This window comes from Cottoperca gobio, chromosome 2, assembly GCF_900634415.1.
Source record: "Cottoperca gobio chromosome 2, fCotGob3.1, whole genome shotgun sequence".
NCBI lineage: Eukaryota > Metazoa > Chordata > Actinopteri > Perciformes > Bovichtidae > Cottoperca > Cottoperca gobio.
This window is the reverse complement of record NC_041356.1, coordinates 2,944,523-2,956,638: the sequence shown is the minus strand read 5'-3', so window position 1 is coordinate 2,956,638 and position 12,116 is coordinate 2,944,523. Positions and strand designations below refer to the sequence as shown.

Genomic DNA, 12,116 nt, shown 5'->3' with positions numbered 1-12,116 from the left:
GAAACCTTTGATGGCAGTAAAGTAGGAGATGAAAATCCACTTTTAGAGAGTAGTCAGACCTGAACCGTAAATCCCCTCAGAGTAGGATCTGTTGTGCAGTGGTGGAAATTACAATAACTCAAGTACTGTAATACTTCGACTCCATCACATTAACAACCCCATCTTGATGTCATCAGGGTTATCTCAGTTTGGGCTTCAGCACATTTATAACAGAACTTCTGTGTGTTCAGAAGAGAGAACGTTTAAAATATGTAAGTGTTCACCTGGCAGTTTCAAAGAAAAGACGCTATTGAGTTGAATTATGAATTTGAAAATACATGTGAGGAAAATGCTAAATGAGACTTTTAATGTCTTCCGCTGTAGTGAAGTACGGGGCCATCTGCAAACTGAATCGTTTATTTAACAGGAACAATACAGGATGTAATCTTCAAATGTACTTTTATATAAAACTGCGTGTGTGTGTGTGTGTGTGTGTGTGTGTGTGTGTGTGTGTGTGTGTGTGTGTGTCCTCAGGTTTGACGTGGACGTCACAGAGGTCCACAGCTACATGACCCGTGGTGAGGCCATCCTACAGAGCCCCGAGTTCTCTGTGTCACGCAAGGACGGCAGCGTTCAGGAGCTGTACGATAAAGTGCAGGTAAAAAGTGTGTGTGTGTGTGCCCACTAACTCTCACTGATTTAGATTAAAAAGGTGAAGGAGTTCCCCAGACAAACAATGGGGATCAGTGATTGGTTGTTAGGTACGCACATCAGCTTCTAATTGGTCGCAGTGGCCTCGTTACCACAAGCTACCGCTTTCACATTACACATAGTAATTGAATCCATTGTTCATATGACAATATTTATAAAAGCACCTTGTTCTTGACACGGACCATTTGCAACAATTTTCGGCAAAAGATATTGTATAAACATTCACTTGTATAAATACATTCATAATGAATTAGAAACACTTCTGAATAGATAAAGCTTACAAATGGCTCGCAAAGCGCTGACACATGGTTTGTAAATGATAAACAATTAAAGCTGTAGATTGGGTACAACACAAACTGTTAGTCAGCATTTATAAATGTGCCAACAAATCATCCTTAATAACTGAGTAAAACACAAAATCCACTGCAATCCACATAAACAAAGTATGAGTTGTTTGTGAAAATATTTAAAACTTAGTGGCATTACAAATGACATGGCACTTTGATAATAGATGCAAACGGATGAATTTTAGGTCGGCAGACTCTTCAATATCTCCTCTGATCTCTGTTGCCTCTTCAGCTTTGCTGTCGGCTCAGATCTCTGCAGCAGCGTATATAAAATACACCATCAAATGCTAAAAAAGAAAAAACATTTTTTTAAACCTAATGCAAACTCAGCATATTTTCCACGTTTTAAAAGTAGTATTATGTCCATTTCCAAAGCGCTCATTCATTCCATCAATATAGCAAGAGTCGTACTCTGTGTTGCATTTTGCCTTTTTACCTTGAAAGTTCAATGAATGAATGTCATGAATGAAACCCATTTTAAATAAAAGTCTTGCACGTGAGCTTTTAATGTGGAAGAAACAAACAAGTCGAGTTTTGCTGCAGTGATCAGGAAAAAACACTTGAATAGAGTATAAAGAGATTGTTTCTGATATAAAAGTAAAGCTGTAGCAGAGTGGTGAGAAGACATGACCCTGTTGTTAGCTACAGGTCATTTCAACCCCCTAAATGTTTCATGCTTTTATATGACAATTTACAGCAAGCGTATCCCTGAAAATGAACTATTCCTTTTGACATAGTATCAACCTTCTCCTGCTGAGATATTAAACTCAGAATTAGGCTTCATCTGTTCTCCTAAAACCTTTCTGTTGTTGACCCAAACTTGCTCAGGTTGTCCTAAATGTCGCGGCAGAATAAGGTAAAAGGTTGATGAAAGCTCTTAATGTTGGAAGTAATAGTCTGTTGAATTGGACATTGATTAATTTTGAAAAATAATCTTTCTGCGTAATAAATGATAATTCTCCTGCTGTGGGCCTATCACTCTGTTTCTCTTGCTGCCGCTCCTTGTCTGTCTCTTGTCCTTTCACTTCCTCTCTGCTTACCTCTCTTTCCCTTTGCCACAGGCGATAGAGAGAGAGCGGCCAGAGAAGTACCGAAAGCTTCAGGAAGCAACACGCACGGCACAGACCCTGGTCGAGCAGGGTAACGTGCACTCTCAACACTTACACACACTCATTCACATGCACACACACACACACGCCCTGTCTGTCCCCATAGCAACGCCTCCACCTGTCCCACCCTCTCTCCTTGTCTCCATAGAAACACTGATAGAGAGAGGAACAGACAGAAAGAGAGGGATGTTTCTTCTTGTCTGTCCTCTGCTCTGTGTCCTTGCGCAATTGTTGGGGCTTCTGAAAGCAGAGAAAAACTCAATGTATATGTTTCACTTTCACGGCTGTAACCACCAAACAGAACATGCCTGTGTGTGTGTGTGTGTGGGGGGGGGGGGGGAAGGGGGTGTCCGGATGGGTGGATATGTAGAGAGAAAAAGTGTGTGCAAATAATCTCACCAATACATGACATATTAGTATGTTATATTTACTGTATACTGTTATTTAAGGCAAATGTTCATATGTGAAAATAAAGACGTTAAACCCCGGAAAAATCTAATAGATTTTATGAATAAAGCTTATATAGATAGATAGATGGATGCATTTAAAAAAAACATCCTAAAAGATAAGACTGGTGTTATTCTATATTAACTGTTCACGGATCAAGACCAAAGCCAGTAATATGTTATTTCATCTCACAAACATCGATGGGCAAGTTATTTAAAATATTAAATACAATTGTATTCAATTAGTTCATCATTGTTGCTGAGAGTTAGGTGAGAAGATCGATATCGCTCTAAAATCATAATAAAAATCCAACATAGATAATCCATATGATAAAAACGATGATGTGAAAATACATGAAAAAGATGGACCCAGGAGGCAAAGATAATAACGTTGGCGTCAAGCAGGACCACGGCAACAGGCGCAGCCACAACTTGTGATCCAGATGCAACTATTAAACGAGGCAATCTGCAAGATGGAAGACAGAAAAACGCCGGGGTGGTTCCTCGGATGACGAGTTATTTACATGCATTTATGGGAAATGATTGCATACAGATAGAGAAGACATGAGTACTTACAGGTAGAGAGGGAGAGGAGGAGAGAGGAGCTCAGTTTAAGTCCCCCGGCAGTCTAAACCTATAGCAGCATAACTAGTGGCTGGTCCAATGAAAGCCTGAGCCAGCCCTAATTATAAGATTTATCAAAGTCTAAAGCCTTCTCTTAAATGTGGAGAGGGTGTCTGCCTCCCGAACACATACTGGGAGCTGGTTCCACAGGAGAGGAGCTTGATAGCTGAAGGCTCTGGCTCCCATTTTACTTATGGAGACCATTATGCTAATCTAAACTACGGAGGACATTTTCAGCAGAGCGGTTTATGTGGAATCTCTTCGGTTTCAGGGATGTGATGACACTTATCTAGCATTTTACTTGCACTATTGTATTTTCAGTAACCTGTACTGGAAAAACCAAATGCTGAACATGTAAGTGTAAAAGGAATCTAATGGAAGTATGATTACTGGAAGAAGCAGCAATCCTGGCCAGGACGCTTCCTTCCCGGTTTCAATTATCATCCAGCTGATGGGCTTCTGTTTGCCCTTTTGAGAGGCAGGAGCATGAGTCCATCTTTGTACAAGTTTAGCATTGATTTTTCCCTCTTGGAACCTCTCGGAGGTTTTCATTTTCCGGGCATTGGACTTTTTTCACGCACTTTAAATTGGCCATTTACATCACAAAATATCGGCGGTGAGCGTGAATGCACAGTGAGATGCTGGTTGTCCCTGTGTTCAGTGGGCAGACATAAAAACAGACTTTTAAGCTCCCATTTTTGCGCAGAATATTCATGTCTTTCCTCACCTCTACTACAGATGACATTCATCAACAATGTGTGTATTTATTTCTGCCCCATATAGAGAGACCAGTCAGGCCCATGTGAACTGTGAAGCATGTTTCATTGTGTATGTGTGTGTGTATGTGTGTGTGACAGCCTCCTCTTTCTCTGTCTGCCCCCCCCCCAGAAGGAAGTCGTGCTGATGACATTGCCCAGGCAGCGGAGCAGCTGAACCAGCGCTGGGTGGGATTCTGTGCCCTGTTGGCAGACAGGCTGGCGTGGCTAGCTTACCAGACAAAGGTACACACACACACACACACACACACACACACACACACACACACACACACACACACACACACACACACAAACATGTCCACCTCGGTCTTTTTTTTTTTTACCACAGTTGCCTGCTGTAAATCCGCCGCCCTTACAAAGTTCAGTATTATGTAAGCTAATGTTTGCACCTCGTCTTCCTCAAATAAATCCACTCCAGAAGGTGAACAGTTTTTTAAACGGACACCTGCGCAGACAAGTTCAGCTTAATGGTCCTGTAATAATATTGACAAATGACAACAAAATTTTAAAGTTGTAGTTCGGCAATTTAGCATTGCATTTCCACAGTGTTGGAATGTAACAAAGTACATTTACCACTATAAACTTCTTCTATTTCATATATTTTTAACTTTACGTTTTTACTCCACTGCATTAATTTGACACTTATAGTTTGTTGTTCCATAAAACATATGATATGCTTGTATAATATGACTACACTCATGTACAATAATACTTATCTACCCAGTAATACACAAAGTATCTCACATCGCTCCACATTTACGAACTACAACATTGAAACGCTCTCATGTATATTTGTTACTGATAACAACTAAGTAATCTAATATATATATATATAATGATATAACACTTTGAAAGGATTCTGAATAACGAGTGTTTTTACTTTAAGTACATGTTGCTGATAAGACTTAAGTAACATTTTACATTCAGAACTATTCAGGAGTATTTCTATTTTTACTTTTATGCTAAAGAACTGAATACTTTACGTTAACGTTAATTTCCATAATGTTGAGAGACTTGCTAAACAAAGAATTGTCAACAAGTATTTAGCAGACTTTTCGAGTTCAGTTTGATGAGTGATATTGCTCTAACGTTGGGCCAACAAGTGTCACTGCATCACCATGTTTTTGTTGTGAAACATATGGTGCGCATCATATTGCCTCTGAAGGTGTCCAAGAGACACAGATTTACTATGCATAGACTTAAAACAACAACATTGGCTCCACAGTTTGAATTTCAATGTGATATGACTCCCTCTCAGCTGTCTCAGGTGTGTATAGAGTTTGGTCATTTTGACTTATGATTCAGCTCTACTTCAAACTAGGAAATAGTTTTCATGAAACGAGACAGATGCTGTGTGGGTGTTTTACTTTTGTCTTTGTGGGAGTTTCACCTTTATTCCAAATGTGTGTCCTGCAGGTGCTGGCCTTCTACAGCGTGTATGAGCAGTGTGAGCAGGCGGTGGACACCAGCGAGAGCTGGCTCAAAGTCCAGGCGCCTCCAGCATCTGAACCAGAACCTCTCAGAGTGCAACTGGAGCGATGCCAGGTGAGTGGAAGCGTTTTTCAGCCCAAACTGTCACTAGGACGATTCATTATTCTCTGCTCAGCATTACACTAATAAACATCACAAACACATTTGATTTTATTATCAGTTTTTTGTCAAAATCCATTTTCATTTTCTTGTATATCTTAATTTCTTCTTTATACAATATCTTTATTTATGTGGTTTCTTTAAATTTCTGTCTCTTTTCATGCATCTGTTTGTCAAAGCACTTCACTGTAAGTATTGTATCTTTTTTATGGGGACTAAGTATTTATTAAAAAGGCTTACACTTACTCTCACCAGACAAAGAAAGTACAGCCACTGATGTGTTGTAACTTTAGTTGGAAACTTTCTGCAGAATTATTAGGAAATCCATCCGTAATATCGTCTCCATGAAGACTAAGAGAACTTAACTGAAGCAAGGGAGGAAAGCTATTGTGGCTCTGCCAAAGTTTTACCTAAAACCACTTTCTTTTTATACTTTTCCTTCGGTGTACAGATGTAATAAACCAGATACAAAGTGTTAACTAAATGTAAAGGTGCTGGTCAAAGGATTCTCCTGGCTCTGCCTTCGTACAGATATGAGGATCGACCGTGGTATCGATTTTCTCAGCTAACTGAGGCCTCCCCAAGGGACGCAGAGGGAGAGATGTGTCAAAAAATGATTATACATGCGTATATGTTTTAGATTCACTGTTACTAACATTGATAATAATTTTATTTCCAATGTCGCAAACAAATGTCCATAAATGCTCCTTATCGCTTCAGAACTTGCCTGAGAATCATCAGGTTTTTAGGTTTTCTTCATCATCAAAGTAATCCGCGGATAGTTGTCACTTATAGGTACATGGCAAAAAGGGAACATTAATTGGGCACTTTTGCAGTTTCGGGGGCGTGTCAGAATGAATGAATGAGTCACCGGCTTAAAGAGCAGGAGTATTGACACACACACACACACAAAGAGTTTAATTTAAACATTCATTTGCATCTAAACAACAGGAGAAGAGAAGTGACGAGCAGTTCTGGGAAAACATACTTCTAAAAGGAGGGGAGACATAATTAAAGTGGAAGAGAGGACATGAGACTGAAAAGGAGGTATAGAGACATAAGAGAAGGGACGGCTCCTTTAAAAGTAAGAGAGAAATACCAGTGGAGATGGATGAAGGATGAAGGAAAAGAGAGAAATGATGAGAAGAAGCCAGAGAGAATGCAGAAAATTTGATTTTTCGAAGATGCTTCCTCTGCAGACAAATTCACACAAACAAGGTTTCCCTCAGAGCTGCGCCCACACATTTCCACTTGCCCACACATAGACACAAATGGAGAACACACACTCGCTCCCACATGTTAATACTTTCTGAGTTGCTATCTTTACATTAAACGGGAAAGAAAATATTTACCTTCCCGACGGCAAACCATGCCGCCAACTGTCAGTTTATGAAAATATATTCTGTCGAGGTTATAAACGATTGTGTTTTAGAGCATTATTCATGAATAAGGAGTGTGTGTGTCTTGGCCGTAGGCTGGAGTTTAACTTACTCAGTGTTACAAAGGGAAACAACTGAGCTGCATTCAAAGCCTGAACCCCAGGACAGTTCAGTCAATGTTAACCTGCCTTACCTGCTACATCCTGCAGCTGGACCCATCCTGCTTTTTATGTCCTCTAGATAAGACTAGTTGAAATGAGTTCATTGCTTTAGATGAGCCTGGTGACATTCTTTTTTTAGATTTGGACTATGGGATGTGCGTGTCCTTCTCATAATTTCCATCCGCCCCAAAGCCTGAAAACACATACAGATAATTATTATGCAGAATGACAGCGAGGGTACAAACCGCCCTACTCTGACTTACCCATGATATTCTTACCCTAACCGATCTCACTCCTCATGCCTAAACCTAAACAACCCAGCCAACAAAGGCAACGACTGCTAGCCAATCAGAGGCAGAGTAGAGCATGTCAAGCCTTCGCCATAGTAGTGCGATCGTCATTCTGCATAATCATCATCCATATGTGCTTCTGTTTGTTGCAGGGACAGTGTGTATTTTCGGATACAATGGCTTCAAAATATGAAGCTAGAGCCAACAGCATAGTTTAGCGTGACGACTGGCTCCGTCCGTTTAGAAAATTGTTCTACCAGCACCTCTAAATTTGACTATTTAACATCTGTGGCTTTAAAGAGAGTTATATGCTGGAACTATTTGGCTCTAGCTTCATACTTAGCATACAGATTTGATTGTTACCAATGTTGTTGTCCCTTAGATGGTACTGGACCCAGTGTTTCCTCTCAGAATAGTGTGTTCAGGCAAATGTCATTTGTTTAGTCTGTAAGCAGACGGACCTCAAAGGTTAACTGAAACTTTAGCGATCTGGAATAACATCCTGCTTAGCTCTGATGAAGGTTCACGATATCGGTAGTTCACATAGCTGGTACACAGACTACTCATGCAGCTCAATATTCGTAATCAGGCCCGCTCGCTCTATTACTGATACCCCCACTCTGTCAACGTTATCTGTGGCTGATGACATTTAACTCTACAGCTGTCAGACAAGCGTCAGTGGTAAGGTGGGGTGAAGTGTATGTGTGTGTTTGTGGATTAAAACACTTGAGACTAAAAGTGCAAGAAACAAATGAAAAGGTGTGTTTGTCGGCTCGAACTTAAACTGCAATGTAATTACGCCTTCCAATCGAATACGATTTGTACTTAACCTAAATGAAAATGTAATAAAACCCAATTACTTAATTACTTGACCAATAATGTATTAAAATGTCCCGACTGATATTGTAATAACATTTAAACAGTTAGGCTGTATGTAATTAGGATATAAATCACCAGCGGCATAAATAATACCTAGGAATTATACTACAGTTAAAGTAGTGGTTCTCAGACCTTTTCATTCCGGCCTCTCTTTATATCTCTGATCTCCCCGTCATAATATGTGGGGATGCAATTGAGTAAAAGTCATAAGGTTTATACTTTTAAATGTACCTGAGTATTAAGGTCAACTCTTTTTCCATTTCATTCAAACTCTATTTGAAAGCCTTTTTGAATGCTTAATGTTGCATCTTTTGTCGTCTTCGGATGGAGTCCAATCTAAGATCCACTCTGGTGTAACGGCGCCTTGCTCAGCGTCTAATCAGCGCGGCTATGGGCGCCTGTTCACATGTTCGTGTTTAGGCTAACATGCCTACAAGTATTATGTTGTCAGAGAAAAGAAGCCTACTTTTTATATTATTACATCACCAGTTTGTGAAGAGAAAAAAAAAAGACCCACCTTAAAGGTAAAATGTTTTTACAATATCAGTCGGGATATATTGTTACATTATTGGGTTTTATAACATTTTCGATTGGGTGTTACACGTCATGCTAACAGTGTTAGCCTAGCATTACTTCCAAGGCTAATAATTAGCATTAATAAACAACATGAAATTGTGGCGGTTAGGTTACATGAAAATATAACGACTGTGTAGTATTTCCATTACAATTGACAAAATCAATGTTTGCCAGCTAGAAATGATACGATGAGTTTTGATCTACCTCTGAAATTAAGGACTTATTAGTTTGACAACCATGAATATAACTTTGCTTTTACTATGTTGGTGGACACAAACCTAGAGGTTAGAAAGTATAGAAAAGATCATCCAACTACAACGGTTCTCCTCTCGTCTTCCTGTGGCGACGGAGCAAAGATTTCTTCCTGTCCTCTCTGTACAAAAGTTTCACAGCTACATCTCACTTTTGCTGAGCTGGTCCAATTTCCTGCTTGGCTTCCGATTCATTATCAACTTTATAATACAACTTATTAAGCATAAGGCAAATGGAGTGGAGCTTTAAATATGAAACACAATACTTTTCCACAGATCAGTTGTTATTGTAGAAGTATTGACATATTCCCATATTTTTCTCACATAATCTCAATGGTAACAACAGAGTTGTGTTTGACCGGTTCATCCTTGTTCCTGGCAGGAGGAGGTCGCTCGCCTAGCCTCCCTGCAGCCTCAAGTGGACCTTCTAGAGAAGCAGCTGAAGCAGCTGAAGGATGAGAAGGACGGGGAGGAGGACCCTTCAGTCTTCCTGGACGCCGACATCAGTGCCTTCGAAGAGCACTACCACATCATCCTGGAGGAACTAAGGGCCAGAGAGAGGCAGTTACAACTGGGTGAGAGAAGCTGATTCACTGCAAACACTTAATCCCAGCAATTCATTTAGTGCAGAATTGGCCTTTTACTTTATTTCTTTATGGAGATTTGTCAGGAATCATATTTAGATTTAGACACATCAAACAAAAATTTGAATGTGCGGCCAAAGTCCAGATATACCATAAATACGTAGTTAGTGCAGCTTAATGTAAAGACGAGAAACAGGAAGTGAAACTGACTCTTTCCAAAGGTAACAAAATCCACCTTCAAGCATTTCTGAAGTTCATTAATAAACACGTTGTATCTTGTTTCTATAATCCGGACAAAAAACGAAGTGTTACATTGTTATGAGTCTGATTACTTCTTGGACTGCAATAGTAACCCACCTGATAAATGGATAAATGAATGACCAATTATAACTGCAGCTACAATCAGCTGGCTTTACAGAATCGGCGACGTCATTTAATTTAAATTAAAACTACTTGCTAAGCACATAAACCCAAAAAAAACTTGCATTCAATTTGAATCAGTATTACGGTTCTGACCAAAACAGAAAACCTGGAACCAATTTAAGACCGGCCTTTGTTATACATCCATTTCACATTCAACAGGTTTCAAGCGATCTATATTCTCAAGTGAAAAGAATGAAGGAAAATGTCTTTCAAAGGCAATGATTATAAGCGCTGGATGTGTCATGCTGACACTAAACATGCTGACATTCACATGTCACGAGGCCAATCTCAGAGCTGGTTTACAAGTCGAGTGACTCGCGTTTGAACAGTCAGTCAGCGCTCACCCATGTGGTTACACCTTTACACCTTTCTTCATGCTGAGCAGCTAGTGGGAGCGAGTCATTTATTCCAATGTGTAGTGCTTCTCTCCCTGTGTGTTAAGATGCTCTCTGTAAAAACAATGACAATGAGTCTTAATTAGATAGAAAAATAAGCTGAAAGCATCGGTCATCAGGAGGAGAGAAGCTAAATGAGACAGACGCTGTAACAAAACAAGAGCGGAGAGCTATTTATATCCACGAGATGGAAAGAAATGAGAAAAACAAAAAGTGTAGCCACTGACAAAATTGTACTGACATTGAGAAAGAAAGATTTAAGAGGGTGGGAAGAAAGATAATATAGAGAAAGATGCTGACGGCCTGCTTTTTTACTCACTCAGACAGCTTCTTCCATCATGCAACACCCTGTACTTTACTCACACACGCCAGGGGTGAGATATCCAAAACCCACATTCAACTTCTCACACATGGATGCATACAGGACACACAAATGGATTAGATTTAAATTCAGTTGAGATGCCTATAGAAGGGAATGTTCTCTCTCTCTCTCTCTCTCTCTCTCTCTGCGTATGAAGTCAGGTCAGAACGTTTCTTTAAGTCAGTTAAAATCAGGGCGGCTTTATGAGAATGAATTGAAAGGTTTGCCAGAAAGAAACATGGAAGTCATAAATTGCAGTGAATGCAGGAAGTATTCAAAATTAAGAAAACAACATTTCTCATGTGAAACATTCACATACAGGAAAATGTTCCCAGAAATATTACATTTAACACAAACTAATATTAACATGTTTTATTGACAGAGCCCTTTTCTAAAAGAAATTATAAAATAGTCTTTACAATGTTAACCATTTTAGTTTAGCGTGTTAGCATGCAAACGTTTATTAATTAGCATGAAATACAGTACAGCTGAGGCTTATGTGTCATTGGTTTTGCAGATATTTGGTCATAAAGCAAAGTACTGGACACATTATGATTTTGAGCTGATGATGGAGCTCAACCTCTCAATATCTAGAAAATACTGCGGAAATCTGTTCAGTAGTTGATAAGTTATTTCAGTCCAGACCAAAGTGGTGGACAGACCATCATTTCCATCCCAAGAGCCAAGCCGCTAGTTAGGCTGAAAACAGGAATAAAACAAGACAAAGCTGGTTAGAAATGACTGGATAAAGTAAGAGGGTGCCATATGAGCCGTGAGAAATAAGAAATATATGAGGACCACCAATGAGAGAAGTGCAGCATATCAAGCTTAGTCGCCTTTACTGGAAGATATAGCTGTGTGTTGTCAGCATAGAAATTAAATTAGCCATAATGTCATTGAAATGTATTACCCAGAGTAAGCATATATAGGGTAAATAAAATGAATGAATGAAGGACCCACAATTGTCCCATGAGGCACTCCAAACCTAATTTTGGCCAAGGAAGAGATATGATTGTATATGGAAGCACAGAACCAGGATAGGAAAATGCCATAAATTCCAGCCCAGCGAAATCGGGTAAAAGTGAAATGGAGCACATCCCAGCAAAAATGAGGGCTGTTTTTCTTCAATGCCTTCTTTCAAATTGTACACAATTACGAATTATATGAAATTAATCTACACTTATTTCATAGACACAAACTTTCCTAACACATCAGCATCAGCAAGTTTCTCA

The 12,116-nt window shown here is 39.5% G+C and overlaps 1 protein-coding gene across 1 annotated transcript in view; it reads left to right on the top strand.

The window, feature by feature from the left end:
- LOC115020216 (dystrophin) overlaps positions 1 to 12,116 on the top strand; it is a 227,062-nt gene that overhangs the window by 119,810 nt on the left and 95,136 nt on the right. Inside the window, 5 exon segments of the mRNA XM_029450175.1 lie at positions 514 to 637; positions 2,099 to 2,177; positions 4,105 to 4,217; positions 5,412 to 5,540; positions 9,504 to 9,696. Of these exon segments, the coding sequence (XP_029306035.1) occupies positions 514 to 637; positions 2,099 to 2,177; positions 4,105 to 4,217; positions 5,412 to 5,540; positions 9,504 to 9,696 (638 nt within the window).